This window comes from Symphalangus syndactylus, chromosome 11 (genome assembly GCF_028878055.3).
Source record: "Symphalangus syndactylus isolate Jambi chromosome 11, NHGRI_mSymSyn1-v2.1_pri, whole genome shotgun sequence".
NCBI classification, from domain to species: Eukaryota; Metazoa; Chordata; class Mammalia; order Primates; family Hylobatidae; genus Symphalangus; species Symphalangus syndactylus.
In genome coordinates, this window is record NC_072433.2 from 35,506,742 (window position 1) to 35,529,546 (window position 22,805).

Sequence of the window (22,805 nt, forward strand, 5' to 3'; positions counted from 1 at the left end):
TTCCAGGGGCCAGGCGGTGAAAACACTCCCCATGGGCAGATGTGGCCCAGGAGATGATGCTCAGCCTGGCTGGGGGGTTGGGAACACCAGGCAGACAGGGAACAGTGAGAGGAGCCTGTGACTAGAAAGGAGCTGATTACTTTAATAGGTCATGTCATGGTCTGTAAGCCGTGGCCTGCCTCTAGCTACTTCCCAGCAAGGTAATCTGCCTGTAACTGCTCATTGGTTATTTTCATTCGATTCCAAGCCTTACGGTAGCCTTTTAAGGACATCTGCAAAAAAAAAAAGAAAAAAAGAAAAAAAATGATAAAGGAGAGGGGGGAGAAGGTCACTTGGGGAAAACTGATTGTGGCTACTCAGAATGCAGCTCTCATCCAGCCCCGTGATGGTGCAGGCAACTCTGTGTGGGGCAGCGTGTCCTCCATGCATGCTGCTGTGCGGGGGCCACCAAGGGGCAGCACCCACCAGAAGATTTTTCTATAGAGCATGTTTCTTCTGTTCAGTAAAGTGAGAAGTTGCATGTTCCTGCCACGATTCTGCTACTTCTCAGCGTCGGATCTGAGGGGCCCAAGTTTGGATCCGAATTTACTCTCTGCTGCAAAATGGCTGCAGGAGAGGCAGGAGAAAGTAACACAGGAAATGGGAGCCAGGGTCTAGATGTGAAAACGCAAGGTCCCAGTTTTCCAAGTGACCTGACTGGCTTTCTAAGCTACTCTGATGATGTCCTGCGTGACCTCAGTTTGCAACCTGGCCACGGCAGCCTAGGTGCTTGTCCTTCTTCTGACACCAGCATATGGTTTCCCATTGCCCATTTATCTCCCGCAGCTCACAGGAGCAAGGGTGCTTCCTGTCACATGGTACCATATTCAAAGTCTGCAGGATTCTTTCAAAAGCAGAAAGACCCATGGCGACTGTGTACATGCATGGAGTGAGGTCCTGAGTGATATTAAAAAATCCATCACTATCTCATTTTTTAAAAAAACTGACTTCTCCATGTATAAAGTAGCAATCACTAAATTACCAGTGCAGAGGGATTCAGAAACTTCTGGAATTCATTAAGACAACAAGCAACTAAAAACACACTATTACTACAAAGTTTCTCCCTGAAAATGGAAAAGACTCTGCCCCTAACAATGCAAAAGGGGGAACTTTAAAAAAAAAAAATCATCCTTCATCTTGGTTTAATAGTTAAAGCAACTGCTGAGGTTTCTCCCAGAAATTACATATCCAAACATCTGTATTCTTAGCCCAAAGAACAAAATCCTAAATGAAAATGTTGAAGACATAAAAGACTGGCCATCTCGGGGCTCCTTGTGGCTCACCTCTGCTATCTCCACTTTCCTTTCCCACATCCTGATGCTCTTCTCCAGGTCCCCATTTAAGATCTTCTCCTGGACGTAAGTCATCACCTGTGGTACCCGGAACTCGGCCAGCTGCTTCCGGAGCCTCTTGTTCACTGCCTCGGCTTTGGCCCGGTCCTGGGTTGGGAAGGACCAGTTATACCCAGGGAACCCCAGCAGCTCTTGCTTTGAGAACTCACTGGCCCTGCCATCTCTCCCCATAGTTCCAACAGAGTTCCAAAAATAATGTTTACATTTTCAAAGAGGTTGGGGAGGGGTGGGAATCACAAGATTCTGATTTTTTTGCAAAACATATTTTAAGCCAGTTCAGAAACACCTAGTGCAGTCTAAATAGTCTTGTTTCTTTCATTCCTTTCCCTTTTCCTTTCCTTTCCTTCCCTCCTTCCTCTTCCTCTCCTTTATTAAGGAATATGTTGTACTTATTTTGACTTCTTAGGGTTTCTGTGTGTGAAAGATTGTGTATTTAAGTATACTTTGATCAGACTCAATTCACTTCCATGTCTTTTAATTATAAGATATATATATAATATAAAATTTATCATTTTAACCATTTTTAACTATACAGTTCTGTGGCATTAAGTACATTCACATTCTTGTGCAACTATCACCACCATCCATCTCCAGAACTCTTTTTGTCTTGTAAAACAGAAATTCTGTACCCATTATACAATCACTCCTCCTTCCCTCCTCTCCCAGCCCCTGGCACCCACCATTCCACTTTCTGTCTCTATGAATTTGACTACTCTGGGTACCTCATATAAGTGGAATCAAACAGTATTTGTCGTTTTGTGACTGGCTTATTTCACTTAGCCTAATGTCCTTAAGTTTCCTACACATGGTAGTATGTGTCAGAATGTCCTTCCTTTCTAAGGTGGAATGATTTTCCGTTGTATGGATATACCACATTTTATTTATTTTGTTTATCCATTCATCCATCAATAGACACTTGGGTTGCTTCCACTTCTTGGCTATTGTGAAGAATGGTGCTGTCAACATCAGTGTACAAAAATCTGTTCAATTCCCTTCTCAATTCTTTTGGGTATATTCCCAGATGCAGAATGGCCAGAACCTATGGTAATTCAATTTTGTGAGTAATCCTTGTCTTTTAAATATTTATTTAAAAAATTATCATACAGTAAAATTAATTAGCCCTTTTAATAGAATGCATTTTTTTTAAATTAACATCAGCCGGGGACAGTGGCTCACGCCTGTAATCCCAGCACTTTGGGAGCATAAGTCGGGAGGATCACTTGAGGTCAGAAGTTTGAGACCAGCCTGGCGAACATTGTGAAACCCCGTCTCTACTAAAAAAATACAAAACTGAGTCAGGCATGGTGGCTTAGGCCTGTAATCCCAGCTTGGGAGGCTGAGGCAGGAGAATCGCTTGAACCCTGGAGGTGGAGGTTGCAGTGAGCCAAGATCACAACGCTGCACTCCAGCCTGAGTGATAGAGCGAAACTCTGTCTCAAAAAAAAATTTTAAAAAAAAATTTAACATTATCCTTTTAACTTTTATTTTACTAATTCTTTTGTTTAGGCAATACATTCAGTTCAAATGGTACACTGTGGCAAGCTCCCATCCCACTCCTGTCACCCCATCAGGTAGGTCTCCTGCCCAGAAGCATACACTGTTTTTAGGTTTTGTGCATCCTTCCAGAAATCTAGGCTTATACAAACATGTTTCTTTTTTTGACCTAAATATTAGCATACTCTATTCACTTTTATTCTTCCAGATGTTTTCACTCAATAAATCTTGAAGATCTTTGTGTATCAGCACATGAAGAATTTACTCATTCTTTTTGACAGCTGCATAATTTTCCACATGGATGTACCATAATTTAACAATTCTCCCACAGTCACTTAACTGTTTAATCTCTTGCTATTACAATAAACAATGCTGCAATTACTAACCATCTGGATATACATTATATTATCATTATGCAAGTGAATCAGTAGGATAAACTGCTAAAAGTGAAATTGCTTGTTCCAGGGCAGTGGTTCTTAACCAGAGGCAATTTTGCCCCCAGGGGACATTTGGCAATGCCTAAAGACATTTTTGTGGGAATTAGAGGGGTGCTGCTGGCATCTAGTAGGTAGAGGCCAGCAATGCTACTGAAAACCCTCAATACACAAGACATCCCCCTACAAGAAAGAATTATCCAGCCCCAAATGTCAGTAATAATGTGTTTAGGGTGCAAAACCCAGCCTTAAGCATATGTGCATGTTAATGTTTGGTAAACAGTGCTAAATTCCCCTTTATAATAATCAAGACAATTACACTTCTGCAGTAATGTCTGAGACTGCCGGTTTTCCCTCATTCTCTCACTACAGTTTTATCGACCCTTTGATCTTTGTCAATCTAAGAGAAGGAAAATAATATCCCATCATAGCTTTCTTTTGTATTCCTTGTATTATGAGTGTGGTAGAATATTTTTCACAATTCAGTTTTTTAGCTTTTCAGTAAACTCTTGAAAACTTTTGTCCATTTTTTCTATTAGTTATTAGTTTTTACTTGTTGATCTGTAGAAGTTATTTATTTGGAGTTATTAGCTCCTTGTGATTTTAGATACAACATTTTTCCAGTTATTTACCTTTTGACTTTGCTTATGATCATTTTTGCTGTGCAAAAAACTTTCATTTTTATATAACTCACTTTATTGATGTCATAGTTTCTAGGGTTTATATTTTGAAAGGCCTCTTCATTCCAAGATTATATTAAAAATTTTCCCAGTATTTATTTTAGGATTTTAATGGTTTTATTACTTACATTTAAATCTCTGATATACCTGAATTAATTTCAGCGTTAAGACACAGTTCCAACTTAATTTTTTCCTTAATGGTTACCCAGTTACCCCAGTTACCCCATATCATTTATTCAATAATCTGGCTGTCCCTTGATTAATGCCATGCCACTTTTATCACAAAGGTATCAATATCAAAGCTTTATCAAATATTTATATACTTACGGGATCTGTATCAGGGCTCATTATAGGACCTTATATTTTTCTTTGACTTTCCAGCCTATTCCTGAGCGTGTTTTAAATACTGTAACTTCATAACATATTTCATTATCTGATAGGGCTAGTCCTCTCATTTACTCATTCAGAATTTGGGGATACTCTTTTTTTACCCCCCAAAGGAATTTTTGAGTCAGTTGATTTAGATCCTTAACAACAAACAAACAAAAAAACCTTCCTTGGTATTTTAACTGGAATATCATATTTCACAGATCAACTTAAAGAGAACTAACATTTTTATTATGTTGAATCTTCCCAGTATGGTATTGTCTTTTAATTCCTTGCTTCACGAAGCACAATCTGTGGCACTAGAAACACTTGGGAGCTGCAGACTCCCAGGCTACCCTAGACCTACCCACTCAGAATCTGCATTTTAACAAGATCCCCAGGTAATTGGTTTGCACCTTCCATTGTTTCAATACACTATAAAACAAACCAATAATTTAATTTTTATTAACTTGTTTTCAGAATGCAATAAAAAATTGTCAAGTGTTCAGTGAATGGCTCCTGTATGTTTAGCCTAAACAAACAACTGTGGAGAGACCCAAAGATGTGGGCAGAACCATCAATGCATACTCCTGTCCAGATGGTGATTTGAGAATACCTAAGATAAATATAATGAAGTAGCAAGAACGAAGGCATTAAAACATAAGTACTACAGCTGTGAGGGACATGCTGAGAAGACCAGAGACTATGATCCCCACCCAGCAACCCACTTGTAGAGCAGCAATGTCACTACGGGAAAAGTTGTCCACTGTCCCACCCCAGTTCCAGGGCAGCAGTGCAGAAGTTTTGCCCAGGGAGACAGGCTGTGTATTTGTCTGTTTTCACACTGCTATAAAGAATTACCCAAGACTGGACAATTTTATTAAGAAAAGAAGATTTGATTGACTCACAGTTCTGCATGGCTAGGGAGGCCTCAGGAAACTTACAATAATGGTGGAAAGTGAAGGAGAAGAAAGGCACATTTTCACAAGGTAGCAGGAGTGAGAGCACATGCAGGGGAAACTGCCACTTTAAAAACCATCAGATCTCGTGAGAACTCCCTCACTATCATGAGAACAGCATTGGGTAAACTGCCCCTATGATCCAATCACCTTCCACCAGGTCCCTCCTTTGACAAATGGGAATTACAATTTGAGATGAGGCTTGTGTGGGGACACAGAGCCAAACAAAATCAGGCTGTAAATCAGAGGGCTCTGGAATGCTGCCCAAGCGGACTCACTATTTGGAACAGAGATGGGGAGCTCATGCCTAAGAACTGTGTGGGAAACAATTTATGAGTTTTTTAAGGTAAGCAATTTAGAGGAGTCTGGTAGTTCTATAATGTTAGTAGCAGCAAGTAAAATAATAAACCAGCTGTATGTTTAACAGAACAGTGAAAGAGACCACTAAGAAGAGCCCTCTGAGAGTTGGAGCAAGCCTCAAAGACTGGCAATACCTTGCCCCTGCAAAGGTCCTGACTTTAATTGGATCAGAATTTAAAACAATTAATGTCTCAGGGTATTGTTGAAAGCAATAGAGCAATTAGTTAACAATTAATGAAGGCTGATGGCCGAGTGTGATGCCAATAGAGTAGACCAGCCATAGGAAGGTGCTCTAGTAGGAAGATGCAGAGTCAAAGAGAACTCAGCAGAAGCAACAATTATCCCTGGTCATCAGGGCAATTGTATCCATGACTAAGGCTGTACCATGTGAGGAGAAACATTAGAGAGTAATAACAGCAGGGGAATAGATCTAGTTTACTGATCTAGTCCAGCCAAGTCACTAAACAGGTAACAAGCAAAAACAATGACAAGCCCAAGAAAGGGATGGGAGGGACCAATATCAAGAATTGCTATATCACCTAAAATATACAGCTTCCAACAAAAATTATGAGATAGGCAAAGAAATAGGAAAGCATGATCCACCCAGGGAAGGCAAAATAAACTGCCTTTGAGGGAGAGCAGATGGTGGACCTAGCAGACAAAGTCTTCAAAGGAGCTATTCAAAGAACCAAAGGAAACCATGTTTAAAGAATTAAAGTAATAATAATAATAATGTCTCATCAAGTAAAGAAAATAAAGGGGTAGAAATTCATTTTTTAAACCGCAGAAAATCCGGAATCTTTTCAATATGATGACTGAAATGAAAAATTCATCACAGTAGACTGACAGCAGATTTAAGCCAGTAGAGTAAAGCATCAGTAAACTTGTAGATTGATAGAGATTATGCAGATTGAGGAGCAGAGAGAAAAAAAAATCAAAGAAAAATTAACAGTCTTAGAGAAATGTGGAACACCACTAAGTGTACCAACATACAGGTAATGGGAGTAACAGAGAGAGAAAAGAAAGAGAAAGGAGTAGAAAAAATTATTCAGATATAATGACTAAAAATTTCACTAATTTGTTGAAAAACAGTAAGCTACACATCCAAAGGGCTCAACAAACTCCAAACAGAAGAAATGTAAATAAATCCACACCCAGACTCATCATCCTCAAAATGTTAAATGGCAAAGCAAAGAGAAAATATTGAAAACATTAAGAGAAAACAATTCATTACATAAAAGGGAAGCCCAACAAGATTAACAGCTGATTTCTCATCAGAAACAATGAAGGCCAGAGGGCAATGGGCTGAAAGAAAAAAAAAAAAACTGTCACTCAAGAATATTATATCCTTGACCAGTCCTGGGTTTTCCTGAGCCAAGATGGCCGAATAGGAACAACTCCGGTCTACAGCTCCCAGCCTGAGCGACACAGAAGATGGGTGATTTCTGCATTTCTGTTTGAGGTACCGGTTTCATCTCACTAGGGAGTGCCAAACAGTGGGTGCAGGATAGTTGGTGAAGCGCACTGTGCGCGAGCCAAAGCAGGGCGAGGCATTGCCCCACTCGGGAAGCGCAAGGGGTCAGGGAGTTCCCTTTCCTAGTCAAAGAAAGGGGTAACAGACGGCACCTGGAAAATCGGGTCAGTCCCACCCTAATACTGCGCTTTTCCAACGGGCCTGGAAAACGGCACACTAGGAGATTGTGTCCCGCACCTGGCTCGGAGGATCCTATGCCCACGGAGTCTCGCTGATTGCTAGCACAGCAGTCTGAGATCAAACTGCAAGGCCACAGCGAGGCTGGGGGAGGGGCGCCCACCAGTGCCCAGGCTTGCTTAGGTAAACAAAGCAGCCAGGAAGCTCCAACTGGGTGGAGCCCACCACAGCTCAAGGAGGCCTGCCTGCCTCTGTAGGCTCCACCTCTGGGGGCAGGGCACAGACAAACAAAAATTCAGCAGGAATCTCTGCAGACTTAAATGTCCCTGTCTGACTGACAGCTTTGAAGAGAGTAGTGGTTCTCCCAGCACGCAGCTGGAGATCTGAGAACGGACAGACTCCCTCCTAAAGTGGGTCCCTCACCCCCGAGCAGCCTAACTGGGAGGCACCCCCCAGTAGGGACAGACTGACACCTCACTCGGCCGGGTACTCCTCTGAGACAAAAGTTCCAGAGGAACTATCAGACAGCTGAATTTGTGGTCTCACGAAAATCCGCTGTTCTGCAGCCACCGCTGCTGACACCCAGCCAAACAGGGTCTGGAGTGGACCTCTAGTAAACTCCAACAGACCTGCAGCTGAGGGTCCTGTCTGGTAGAAGGAAAACTAACAAACAGAAAGGACATCCACACCAAAAACCCATCTGTACATCACCATCATCAAAGACAAAAAGTAGATAAAACCACAAAGATGGGGAAAAAACAGAGCAGAAAAACTGGAAACTCTAAAAAGCAGAGCACCTCTCCTCCTCCAAAGGAACACAGTTCCTCACCAGCAACGGAACAAAGCTGGATGGAGAATGACTTTGACGAGTTGAGAGAAGAAGGCTTCAGATGATCAAACTACTCCAAGCTACGGGAGGAAATTCAAAACAATAGCAAAGAAGTTAAAAACTTTGAAAAAAAATTAGACAAATGGATAACTAGAATAACCAATGGAGAGAAGGGCGTAAAGGAGCTGATGGAGCTGAAAGCCAAGTATCAAGAACTACGCGAAGATTGCAGAAGCCTCGGTAGCAGATGCGATCAACTGGAAGAAAGGGTATCGCTGATGGAAGATGAAATGAATGAAATGAAGAGAGAAGGGAAGTTTAGAGAAAAAAGAATAAAAAGAAATGAACAAAGCCTCCAAGAAATTTGGGACTATGTGAAAAGACCAAACCTACGTCTGATTGGTGTACCTGAAAATGACGGGGAGAATGGAACCAAGTTGGAAAACACTCTGCAGGATATTATCCAAGAGAACTTCCCCAATCTAGCAGGGCAGGCCAACATTCAGATTCAGGAAATACAGAGAACGCCACAAAGATACTCCTCGAGAAGAGCAACTCCAACACACATAATTGTCAGATTCACCAAAGTTGAAATGAAGGAAAAAATGTTAAGGGCAGCCAGAGAGAAAGGTTGGGTTACCCACAAAGGGAAGCCCATCAGACTAACAGCTGATCTCTCGGCAGAAACTCTACAAGCCAGAAGAGAGTGGGGGCCGATATTCAACATTCTTAAAGAAAAGAATTTTCAACCCAGAATTTCATATCCAGCCAAACTAAGCTTCATAAGTGAAGGAGAAATAAAATACTTTACAGACAAGCAAACGCTGAGTGATTTTGTCACCACCAGGCCTGCCCTAAAAGAACTCCTGAAGGAAGCACTAAACATGGAAAGGAACAACCGGTACCAGCCCCTGCAAAAACATGCCAAATTGTAAAGACCATCGAAGCTAGGAAGAAACTGCATCAACTAACGAGCAAAATAACCAACTAACATCATAATGACAGGATCAGATTCACATATAACAATATTAACTTTAAATGTAAATGGGCTAAATGCTCCAATTAAAAGACACAGACTGGCAAACTGGATAAGGAGTCAGGACCCATCAGTGTGCTGTATTCAGGAAACCCATCTCACATGCAGAGACACACACAGACTCAAAATAAAGGGATGGAGGAAGATCTATCAAGCAAATGGAAAACAAAAAAAGGCAGGGGTTGCAATCCTAGTCTCTGATAAAATAGACTTTAAACCAACAAAGATCAAAAGAGACAAAGAAGGCCATTACATAATGGTAAAGGGATCAATTCAACAAGATGAGCTAACTATCCTAAATATATATGCACCCAACACAGGAGCACCCAGATTCATAAAGCAAGTCCTGAGTGACCTACAAAGGGACTTAAACTCCCACACAATAATAATAGGAGATTTTAACACCCCACTGTCAGCATTAGACAGATCAACGAGACAGAAAGTTAACAAGGATATCCAGGAATTGAACTCAGCTCTGCACAAAGTGGACCTAATAGACATCTACAGAATTGTCCACCCCAAATCAACAGAATATACATTTTTTTCAGCACCACACCACACCTATTCCAAAATCGACCACATAGTTGGAAGTAAAGCTCTCCTCAGCAAATGTAAAAGAACAGAAATTATAACAAACTGTCTCTCAGACCACAGTGCAATCAAACTAGAACTCAGAATTAAGAAACTCACTCAAAACCGCTCAACTACATGGAAACTGAACAACCTGCTCCTGAATGACTATTGGGTACATAATGAAATGAAGGCAGAAATAAAGATGTTCTTTGAAACCAATGAGAACAAAGACACAACATACCAGAATCTCTGGGACACATTCAAAGCAGTGTGTAGAGGGAAATTTATAGCACTAAATGCCCACAAGAGAAAGCAGGAAAGATCCAAAACTGACACCCTAACATCACAATTAAAAGAACTAGAAAAGCAAGAGCAAACACATTCAAAAGCTAGCAGAAGGCTAGAAATAACTAAAATCAGAGCAGAACTGAAGGAAATAGAGACACAAGAAACCCTTCAAAAAATTAATGAATCCAGGAGCTGGTTTTTTGAAAAGATCAACAAAATTGATAGACTGCTAGCAAGACTAATAAAGAAGAAAAGAGAGAAGAATCAAATAGATGCAATAAAAAATGAAAAAGGAGATATCACCACTGATCCCACAGAAATACAATCTACCATCAGAGAATACTACAAACACCTCTATGCAAATAAATTAGAAAATCTAGAAGAAATGGATAAATTCCTCGACAAATACACCCTCCCAAGACTAAACCAGGAAGAAGTTGAATCTCTGAATAGACCAATAACAGGTTCTGAAATTGGGGCAATAATCAATAGCTTACCAACCAAAAAGAGTCCAGGACCTGATGGATTCACAGCCGAATTCTACCAGAGGTACAAGGAGGAACTGGTACCATTCCTTCTGAAACTATTCCAATCGATAGAAAAAGAGGGAATCCTCCCTAACACATTTTATGAAGCCAGCATCGTCCTGATACCAAAGCCTGGCAGAGACATAACCAAAAAAGAGAATTTCAGACCAATATCCTTGATGAACATTGATGCAAAAATCCTCAATAAAATACTGGCAAACCGAATCCAGCAGCACATCAAAAAGCTTATACACCATGATCAAGTGGGCTTCATCCCTGGGATGCAAGGCTGGTTCAACATACGCAAATCAATAAATGTAATCCAGCATATAAACAGAACCAAAGACAAAAACCACATGATTATCTCAATAGATGCAGAAAAGGCCTTTGACAAAATACAACAACCTTCATGCTAAAAACTCTCAATAAATTAGGTATTGATGGGATGTATCTCAAAATAATAAGAGCTATCTATGACAAACCCACAGCCAATATCATACTGAATGGGCAAAAACTGGAAGCATTCCCTTTGAAAACTGGCACAAGACAGGGATGCCCTCTCTCACCACTCCTATTCAACATAGTGCTGGAAGTTCTGGCCAGAGCAATCAGGCAGGAGAAGGAAATAAAGGGTATTCAATTAGGAAAAGAGGAAGTCAAATTGTCCCTGTTTGCAGATGACATGATTGTATATCTAGAAAACCCCATCGTCTCAGCCCAAAATCTCCTTAAGCTGATTAGCAACTTCAGCAAAGTCTCAGGATACAAAATCAATGTACAAAAATCACAAGCATTCTTGTACACCAATCACAGACAAACAGAGAGTCAAATCATGAGTGAACTCCCATTCACAATTGCTTCAAAGAGAATAAGATACCTAAGAATCCAACTTACAAGGGATGTGAAGGACCTCTTCAAGGAGAACTACAAACCACTGCTCAATGAAATAAAAGAGGATACAAACAAATGGAAGAACATTCCATGCTCATGGGTTGGAAGAATCAATATCGTGAAAATGGCCATACTGCCCAAGGTAATTTATAGATTCAATGCCATCCCCATCAAGCTACCAATGACTTTCTTCACAGAATTGGAAAAAACTACTTTAAAGTTCATATGGAACCAAAAAAGAGCCCGCATCGCCAAGTCAATCCTAAGCCAAAAGAACAAAGCTGGAGGCATCACGCTACCTGACTTCAAACTATACTACAAGGCTACAGTAACCAAAACAGCATGGTACTGTTACCACAACAGAGACATAGATCAATGGAACAGAACAGAGTACTCAGAAATGATGCCGCATATCTACAACTATCTGATCTTTGACAAACCTGACAAAAACAAGAAATGGGGAAAGGATTCCCTATTTAATAAGTGGTGCTGGGAAACCTGGCTAGCCATATGTAGAAAGCTGAAACTGGATCCCTTCCTTACACCTTATACAAAAATTAATTCAGGATGGATTAAAGACTTAAATATTAGACCCAAAACCATTAAAATCCTACAAGAAAACCTAGGCAATACCATTCAGGACATAGGCATGGGCAAGGACTTCATGTCTAAAACACCAAAGGCAATGGCAACAAAAGCCAAAATTGACAAATGGAATCTAATTAAACTAAAGAGCTTCTGCACAGCAAAAGAAACTACCATCAGAGTGAACAGGCAACCTACAGAATGGGAGAAAATTTTTGCAACCTACTCATCTGACAAAGGGCTAATATCCAGAATCTACAATGAACTCAAACAAATTTACAAGAAAAAAACAAACAACCCCATCAAAAAGTGGGCGAAGGACATGAACAGACACTTCTCAAAAGAAGACATTTATGCAGCCAAAAAACACATGAAAAAATGCTCATCATCACTGGCCATCAGAGAAATGCAAATCAAAACCACAGTGAGATACTATCTCACACCAGTTAGAATGGCCATCATTAAAAAGTCAGGAAACAACAGGTGCTGGAGAGGATGTGGAGAAATAGGAACACTTTTACACTGTTGGTGGGACTGTAAACGAGTTCAACCATTGTGGAAGTCAGTGTGGCGATTCCTCAGGGATCTAGAACTAGAAATACCATTTGACCCAGCCATCCCATTACTGGGTATATACCCAAAGGACTATAAATCATGCTGCTATAAAGACACATGCACATGTACGTTTATTGCAGCACTATTCACAATAGCAAAGACTTGGAACCAACCCAAATGTCCAACAACGATAGACTGGATTAAGAAAATGTGGCACATATACACCATGGAATACTATGCAGCCATAAAAAATGATGAGTTCATATCCTTTGTAGGGACATGGATGAAACTGGAAAACATCATTCTTAGTAAACTATCGGAAGGACAAAAAACCAAACACCGCATGTTCTCACTCATAGGTGGGAACAATGAGAACTCATGGACACAGGAAGGGGAACATCACACTCCGGGGACTGTTGTAGGGTGGGGGGAGGGGGAGGGACAGCATTAGGAGATATACCTAATGCTAAATGACAAGTTAATGGGTGCAGCAAAACAACATGGCACATGGATACATATGTAACAAACCTGCACATTGTGCACATTTACCCTAAAACCTAAAGTATAATAATAAAAAAAAAGAGAAAAAAAAAAACAATATTATATCCTCAAAATGATCTTTCAAAATGAAAGCAAGCAATCAACACACTCAGATCCTGGTTTCCAACGTCATTCTCAAATAAAAGTCACCGAGCCTCCTTGGAGAAATTGTGGATTCTAGGACTGAGGCAGAAAATATCTAAGTTGAGCCTAGAGCATCTTCTGGTGCCAGAAAGGAAGGGCTCAAAAAAAAAAAAAAAAAAAAAAAAGCCATAAAGATGAAGAGAGTCAAAGTCAAAGGGACACCAAATTCAGCTGAAAGAGCTCCCAGTGGTCAACCTGGAACAATTTGAGCAACAAAATAAATAATGTAATACAGTCACATGCCACAGAAAACATTTCAGTCAACAATGAACCACTTATGAAGATGGTCCCATAAGATTATAATGCCATATCTTTACTGTACTTTTTCTATGTTTAGATATGTTTGGATACACAAATACTTAGCATTGTATTATAATTTCCTACAGCATTCAGTACAATAACATGCTTTTGTGTGTAGCCTAGGTGTGTAGTAGGCTACACCATCTAGGTATACCATCATAGAGTACACTCTATAATGTTCACACAGTGATGAAATTGCCTAACAATGCATTTCTCAGAGTGTATCCCCATCATTAAACAATGCATGGCTTATGATATTATAAGCCAACATATAAAACAAATATCTGGCCGGGTGCAGTGGCTCACGCTTGTAATCCCAGCACTTTGGGAGGCTGAGGTGGGTAGATCACAAGGTCAGGAGATCGAGACATCCTGGCTAACACGGTGAAACCCCGTCTCTACTAAAAATACAAAAAAGTTAGCCAGGCGTGGTGGCAGGTGCCTGTAGTCCCAGCTACTCGGAGAGGCTGAGCCAGGAGAACGGTGTGAACCCGGGAGGCGGAGGTTGCAGTGAGCCGAGATCGTGCCACTGCACTCCAGCCTGGGCGACAGAGTGAGACTCTGTCTCAAAAAAAAAAAAAAAAAAAAAAAATCTATGAGTGGGAACTGATATAAATAAATGATGTTAAAAATAAATAAATGGGGGAGAATAGATAAATCTCCTATACAAAAGAATTCCAAATAAATTAAGTGGAGCATAAATCCCCACTCCTTAAGTATGGGCTGTACATAGTGACTTCCTGCCAAAGAGTACAGTATGGAAAGGAGGGAGAGTAACTTCACAGTGAAGAAATCTGTAACATACTATCCATCTAGGTGATCAAGGTTCACATCAATGATGAGTCATGTTGACAGTAGACTCCCTTGATATGATGTGATGTGAATGGTACTTTATGTCTGTGGTCTTCCTCCTCAAAACACATAAACCCCAGTGTAATTATGAGAAAAACATCAAACAAATCCCAGTGGAGGAACATTCTACAAAAACCTGACAAGTACTCCTCAAAACTGTCAAGGTCATCAACATCAAGGAAATTCTGAGAAACTGTCTCAGCCAAGAGGAGCTTAAGGAGACATAGCAGTAAATGTAATATGGGTATCCTGGGTGGGATCCTGAAACAGTTAAAGGATGTCAGGTAAGAACTAAGGAAATGTGACAAAAGCACAGACTTTGGTTAATAATACTGTATCAATACTGGTTCATTAATTGTAATAAACACATTGTACTGATGTAAGAGGTTAAAATAAGGGAAACTGGGTATGAGGTATATGTTGGTTCTCTGTACTATCTTCACAATTTTCCTGGAAATCTAAAATTTCTAAAATAAAAAGTTTATTTTTGAAAAATAAAGGAAAAATAAAGACATTCCCAGATTAACAAAAACCTACAGAAGTTATTGCTGGCAGACCTGCCTTACAAGAAATACTACAGGAAGTTCTTCAAGCTGAAAACAAGTGATACCAGACAGGAATATGAAATCGACATTAAAAAAGTAGTGCAAATGAAATTAACTGTATAATAGGTAATTATAAAAGATAGTATAATTGCATATTTCTTCTCTTAACTGATTTAAAAAGCAAATGTATAAAAATACATATATAATTGTATTTGGGGAACTATAACATATAAACATGGAGTGTACTTGACAGTAACAGCACAAAGGAGGCAGGCTGAAACAAAGCTGTATTTGCATAAGAAACACCAGATAGTAACTCAAATTCACAGAAAGAAATGTAAATAAAAAGGTTAATATGACAAACTGTGAACATATTTCATCTCCTTTCTTCTTTCAGCTTTTGAACTCCTCGCTCACACTATTTAAAAAATTAACTCAAAATCGATTATAAAACCTAAACATGAGAGCTAAAATTATAAAACTCTTAAAAGAAGACAGAGGAGTAAATCTTCATGATATTGGGTAAGGCAATGGTTTCTTATATATGACGCCAAAAGCACAAGCTCAAAAGAAAAAAAATGGATAAATTGGACTTGTATCAAAATTAAAAATGTTTGTGTTGCAGACAAAACTATCAAGAAAGTGAAGAAAATCCACAGAATGGGAGAAAATATTTGTGAATCTTATACAGATGATCCTTGACTTACAATGGGTCAACTTAAGTTTTTTTTTTTTTACTTTAAGATAGTGCAAAAGCAAGACACATTCAGTAGAAACCATACTTCGAGTACCGATATAACCCTTCTGTTTTTCACTTTCAGTACAGTGTTCAATAAATTACATGAGACATTCAACATCCTATTATAAAACAGATTTTGTGTTCGATGATTTTTCCCAGTTGTAGGCTAATTTAGGTGTTCTCAGCATATTTAAGATAGGCTAGGCTAAGCTATAATGTTTAGTAGGTCAGGTATGTTAAATGCATTTTTAACTTATGATATTTTCAACTTACAATGGGTAAGTTAAAAAGATAAATAACCCAATTATCAACTAAGCAAAGGACTTGACTAGACATTTCTCAAAGATAGACAAGTGGCCAATAGGCACATGAAAAGATGCTCCATGTCATTAGGGAAATTCAAATAAAAACCACAACCGGATATCACTTCATACCAAGTAGGATGGCCATTTTTTAAAAAAACTGAGAATAACAAAGATGTACTTTGTTTGTGAATCTTATACAGATGTACTGGAACCCTCTCATACATTGTGGGAATACAAAATGGGGCAGCCACTTTCAAAAACAGATTGGTAGTTTTTCTAGGTGTTAGACATAGAATTACCATGTATAACCCACAATTCCACTTTTAGGTGTGTGTCCAAGAGAAAAGAAAACACGTATCCACAGAAAAACTTGTACCAGAATGTTCATATCAGAATGACTCATGATAATCCCGAAGTGGAAACACAAATGTCCACCAACTGATGAATGGATAAATAAAATGTGGTCTATCCACACAAGGAAATGTTATTCAGCCATAAAAATAAACAAATGATACATGATACAAGCGAACCTTGAAATGTTATTCCAAGTGAAAAAAGCCACTCATAAAAAAACACATATTGTATAATCTCTTTTAAATGAAATGTTCAGAATAGGCAAATCCACAGAGGCAGAAAGTAGATTAGTGGCCACCGAGAGCTGGAGGGTGGGAGTGGAGTGTGGGGAATGGAGAAGGATCTTTTCCCTTCCCTTCCCTTCCCTTCCCTTCCCTTCCCTTCCCTTCCCTTCCCTTCCCTTCCCTTCCCTTCCCTTCCTTTCCCTTTCCCTTTCCCTTTCTTCCTTCCTTCCTTCCTTCCTTCCTTCCTTCCTTCCTTCCTTCCTTCCTTCCTTTCTTTCTTTCTTTCTTTCTCTCTCTTTCTTTCTTCCTTCCTTCCTTCCTTCCTTCCTTCCTTCCTTCCTTCCTTCCTTCCTTCTCTTTCTTTTTTCTTTCTTTTTATAAATAAATGTATTTAAGTAGTTGTTTTGTTTTGTTTTGTTTTGAGACAGAGTCTCCCTCTGTCGCTGAGGCTGGAGTGCAGTGGTGTGATCTTGGCTCACTGCAACCTCCACCTCCTGGGCTCAAGAAATTCTCCTGCAGCTGGGCGCGGTGGCTCACGCCTGTAATCTCAGCATTTTGGGAGGCCGAGGCAGGCGGATCACGAGGTCAGGAGATCGAGACCACAGTGAAACCTCGTCTCTACTAAAAATAAAAAAAATTAGCTGGGCGCAGTGGCGGGCACCTGTAGTCCCAGCTACTTGGGAGGCTGAGGCAGGAGAATGGCGTGAACCCGGGAGGCAGAGCTTGCAGTGAGCCGAGATCGCGCCACTGCACTCCAGCCTGGGTGACAGAGCAAGACTCTGTCTCAAAAAAAAAAAAAAAGAAATTCTCCTGCCTCAGCTTCCCGAGTAGATGGGACTACAGGTGCCCACCACGCCTGGATAATTTTTGTATTTTTAGTAGGGCGGGGTTTCACCATTTTGGCCAGGCTGGTCTTGAACTCCTGACCTCAAATGATCTTTCTGCCTCAGCCTCCCAAAGTGCTAGGATTACAGGGTGAGCCACTGCACCTGTCCTGTGGGGAAGGATTTCTAATGGGTACAGAGTTTTTTTCTGGGGTGATGAAAATGTTCTAAAATTATTGTGCTGATGGTTACACAACTCTGTGAATAAATTATAATCCACTGAACTGTACACTTTAAATGGGTGATTATATGGTATATAAATTAAATCCCAATAAAGCTAGTTTCAAAACGTTAACAAGAAAACTAAAATATACTAAGCAGTGAATGTCAGGCTTTAAAAAAATCAATTTTAAGTTTTACTTGTAATCTATTAACTATCAACACGAGGAAAAAATAAATAAGGACCACAGCAATTCTGCATTTAGAGAGTTCACAGGTTTTTGCTTTGCTACTTGCCACTCTGTACTGATATTGGGGTTTTTTTTCAGAAGGTATTGGTTCTCCATCGAGAAAATGATGTGCATGTTATGACAAAACTTAGATGTGAATAATCCTGTGGCTTTGGGGCTATTGTAGGCAAATTTGGGGCCACACAAGACAATGACACTAATAATCATACAAACAGTTTTAGAGGTTGACAAAGCATCATTATATGTGGTCCTCTCTAGCCACTACAACAAGGGCAGTAGATCTATTTCACAGATGTGGCAACAGTCCTGTCTATTTAAAAGCTTGTTCAAGACCAGAAATTGGCAGCACCAAACCTGATGCCAGGCCTTCTGATCACGAGTCCAGCACTCTTTCTCCTGTGCCCTCTCCAAAAAGTTCTTTTTGCATCACATCCTATGTGCATTTAAGTTAGGGAAATTCAGCTATCAATGCTCAGCAAAGTAATGAGAGAGGTAAATTGTAATTTACACAGGCAAAGAGCTCAGATGACTCCATTCACCTCTTCACACAGTGACCACAGGCCTTGGAGTGAGCCCAGGACAGAGGTCACAGGTCTGCTGTCCTTCAGCTGGTCTCTGCTACAGGCTACTCAGGATGTAAGTGTCCAGCCTGGGTATCAGACGAGATGTCTTATGGTTATGACCTCTCTCTCTCTCTCTTCCTCTCTCTTTCCTCTCTCTCTCTCTCTTCCTCTCTCTCTTTCCTCTCTCTCTCTCTGTCTCTCCTTTACAACAAACATTCTATTTTGGCATATGTACTTTTTTTCTATCAGGTACATTACTACATGCATTAAACATTTTTCCTGGGGTTGTAGACATGAAACATCGAATATTGTACTTTATGGGTCACTTAAGGAATTCCCAAATGTTATTCGGACTCTATGAAATTTTTGTTTTCTGAGCTGACTCTAGAACCCAACCCAGCAGTAAAATGAGACACACCTGGACTGTAGGTCTCCAGGTGCCACTTTGTGCTTTGATGGCCCAGAGCTATTTTGATTTTTATGGTCTAGGCTTTTCTAGATAAACCAGCAAGGTGGCTTAGATCTTGATGGACCTTGACTCAAGCCCTTATAAACACAAGGAGACAAACATCAGAAATACCACATTTTTCCCTCTCCTACCTCCTCTACTTGTAGTGTTTCTTTTTCAATTTTTTCAAGTAGCTCTTTTCTCAGCAAGATCTCCTTGTCCAGATTGATGTATATTTCCATTGCCTTGTGAAGCTTGCTCTGAAATATAACAACACAGCAAGTCTTGAGCTAAGATGACCTCTCAGAACCACAGGAAGGGGAGACAGCTCTTTGTTAACGAACAGAAAAGCAGGACCATCCAGAAAGTCCAAATTGCCTTTCTCACGGTTGCCCAGATTTTCCAAATCCTGATGTCTGAGAACTGGTGGGGGAGGAGAGGACCTTGGAGTCTTGTCTTCAGCTGGAGAGGCAAAGAAGTCAGGCACACAGGGACCTAAATCTTGCCCCACTACTCACTAAGGAGATCTTTGGGGAGGTCCCAGAACCTCTCTAAACTTGGGTCCAGTCACCATGTAGGGTTGTGGAGAGGCTTATAGGAGACAGCCTGGTAGAGTGCTGAGCACAGTGCCTGGCACATGGAGAACATTTGACAAACAGCTGCCAAGACTATCTCATGTGGATGGAGAGTGGGGAATACTCCTCATGAGGTGGGTGCTACTGCTATCTCCATTTATAGGTGAGAGAACTGACCTTTAGGGAGGTAAAACCATTTCCCCAAGGTCACAGAGACCAGGGGGAGCCAGGAATTGAGCCCATGCAGTGAGATTCCATAGCCCACAGGCTCCACCACCATCTCATCGCCTAACGAGGCCGGGCCTGCTAGTTTTAGAGGAGTCCTGCGGGAGCACAGCCTTGCAGATTCCCACTGCATCATCTGCCCTTCACCGGCTCCTACAGGCCCCACCCCTACTTCTTAGATTGGCCCCCTTTTGACCACTCTCTCTCAGTGGGGAAGAGTCAGCCAGAGGAGCTGGGATATGCTTTGCTGGGCAGAGGAGTGGGCCAAGGGAAAGACGCAGTGATTTGGGGAGCTCGCTCAACAAACCCTGAAAACCCACCTACCAGGCGCCAGTCCCTGCACCAAGAACTGGCCAGCAAAGCAAACTAGGCTCTGCCACCAGAAGGCTGGCTCACAGCCCGGGCAGTAGGGGAGAGGCAGTAAAATAATTTCAAGAAGAAATGTAAGACTGCAATTGTGCCAAGCTGTGAGAATGCCAGGACAGAGGTCGGAGAAGGTTTTCCTGAAAAAAAATAAATAAATAAAAAATATACATATATATGCTGGAAAGAGAGCTGAAAGGTTGAGTCAGTATGTCTAGGTGAAGAGGGAAGAGGACATTCCAAGCTAAGGAAAGAACTGAGGAGAGGAGGATAATAGAAGCTGGGAGAGTGGGTAGAGAGCAGCAGGGCCACAGTCAAAGTGAAGGCAGGAGGAGGGGGCAAGGGCATTGCCCCGGAGCGTCAAAACAGAGCAGCCTAGAACCACCTGCCCGGGGGACCTTCTGGCACCCAGGGGCCATTCTCTTCCCCACTCCTATTTTCAGGCCTCACTTCTTTAAGGCTCATTTCCTGTTCCATGTCCTGCATGAAAATTGCTCTGCTAAGGAAAGCAAAAGTGAATGAGACCACGCTGACGGGGTCAGATGTGGGGCCAGGGAGACGCGGCAGGACTTTGCTGTAAATCCAGCAATTCAGGTGAGAGGAAAGAGAGCAGAAGGAAGACAAGCAGTCACCAACTTAGAGTGGCAGGGCAGGAAGGAATGGAGGTACAAAAGCAGCAGCGAGGCCATCACTGGCTCTGCCGGAGCAGGTCTCCACAAAGGCTGATGAGAGCGAAATTGGTGACGCTGAGTCAAAATGTGCGTCCCTTGAGGAGGCACTTCTTTAAAGGACTGCATTCACTTTCTATCGCTACATAACAAATTACCACAGACTTTTGTGGCTTAGAGCCACACCCATTTATTATCTCACAGCTTCCATAGGCCGGAAGTCTGCGCACAGTGTGGCTGGATTCTCCCCCATGGTCACATCTGTCTGAAATCAAGGTGTCCGCCAGGGCTGTGGTTCTTGTCAAGGGCTCAGGGGCCTCTTCCAAGCTCACTTATTGTTGGCAGAAGGCACTTCCTTGGAGCTGTAGGACCAAGGCCCTTGTTTTCTTTTGGGCTGTCAGCAGGAGATCGCTCTCAGCTCCCAGAGGCCCCTCTTGAATCCCTTCCATGTGGCCCCTCTGTCTTCAAGCCCACAATGGAGAAGACCTCCTCCAGCCATTTCTCCTCATGCTTCACATCTATGACCTCCTCTTCCAGAAAAACTCTGTTCTTTCAAAGGACTCATGTCATTAGGTCAGGCCCAAGTGGGTGATCTACCTGTCTTTAATCAACTGTGCCATACAGTAAAACCGAATCATAGAACAGAACAGAACTTAACCGAACCCATCACATTCACAGTTCTGGCCAGAGATTATACAGGGTGTAGGACACCAAGGGCCAGGGAGTCTTGGGGACATCTTAGAATTCTACCTACAAGGCCCCAGATCACTAGTTTACAGGCAGTCTGGAGTGGCTCATCACAGCTGAAGTCACATGCTTACATTTTACCAGACTCCACCAGGCAGGGCTTGAGGGCATAAACTCAGAGAAAAAGCTGCCACCTTGACTCAGGCTCACACATGAAACTCACAGAAGAGAAGAGCCCATCTCTGCCTGGTGCTGTCTAAATGCTGTACCCTGAGCACTCAGCCTGGTGCCTACCCTCGGGGAGGTATTAGTACTTTTGGTATAGAGGAAAATTATTCTGCATGTCTTTAACAAGGTTTCACACTTCGGTGTTTGATATTTATTTCTTTATTTTCATTTTCTGATTGCTGCGAAAATGAATGTTTCATATTTATATCAAAGTGGCCCCTCCTGTCACCCTCCCACCCCTACCAAATACACACCTGTTCTGCAACACCTGTTCATTCAACAATATTGGCTAAGCACCTGCTTTGGCCAGGCACTGTCCTTGATGCTGGGGACACAACACATACTAGACAGAGCACCATCCTGGTGACACAAAACTTGCCTCTAAGAGGTGAATAATCTTGCCCAGATGAAGCACCTCCTGCAGCAGAGCCCCCATTCAAGCACAGGCAACGTCTGACTCCACAACTCAGTTGTTCTGCCTCCATTTCCCCCAGGAATGGCTCTCACTCTGCCCACTATGGCCTGTGCTGCTGATCTTGGATACTGCAAGCAATCTGCACTGTGTGTTTAGACCCATCCTAAAGAGTTCAGGCCCTGCAACCTGGCAGTTTGATTTTAAAAATCAGTAGCTCCATTTCCAAAACCCTTGGCTTTTCCCCCACAAGACCAGGCAGGCCCTGTGCTGCTTAACTGATTCCACAGGATAAGATCGAGGTCCAATGTGATCAAGTACAACCTACTCTCCAGGCAATGAGGGCCTGGGAGTCACAGGAATTGGCTTCCTCTATAAATAACAGTGATCAGATAAACTAAAAACTGATGAGAGAAGCTAAAAGTAGAGGATCTGTTGGATGTTTATGACACATAAATTTCAGAATGCCAGCACGTTGTTTTCTACATACTTTATGCTGGAAAAGGCAGTTGAGTGGGATACACACTGAGTTAGGTGGGAAGCATACTTGACTGGGAGTCCCAGCTCTGTCAGTAAGTTGTTGCTTGAATTTGGCCAATACTCTGCATCTTTTTTTTTTGAGACAGAGTCTTGTTCTGTTGCCCAGGCTGGAGTTCAATGGCATGATCTCAGCTCACTGCAACCTCTGCCCCCAGGGGTTCAAGCAATCCTTATGCCTCA

General features: G+C 41.6%; 1 protein-coding gene across 4 annotated transcripts in view; it reads right to left on the minus strand.

Moving 5' to 3' along the window:
- Positions 1-122: 122 nt before the first annotated feature.
- Positions 123-22,805, minus strand: part of CFAP263 (cilia and flagella associated protein 263) — a 36,625-nt gene continuing 13,942 nt past the window's right edge. For 3 of the 4 annotated variants that reach the window (XM_055298471.2, XM_055298475.2, XM_055298474.2), the window contains 3 exons: positions 19,080-19,187; positions 1,323-1,478; positions 123-272 (listed from right to left, as the gene is read on the minus strand). In XM_055298471.2, the coding sequence (XP_055154446.1) occupies positions 186-272; positions 1,323-1,478; positions 19,080-19,187 (351 nt within the window). In that variant the 3' untranslated portion in view covers positions 123-185. Of the gene's footprint in view, positions 273-1,322; positions 1,479-1,577; positions 2,431-19,079; positions 19,188-22,805 lie in introns of those variants that run through there. The other variant, XM_055298473.2, reaches the window with a different exon arrangement.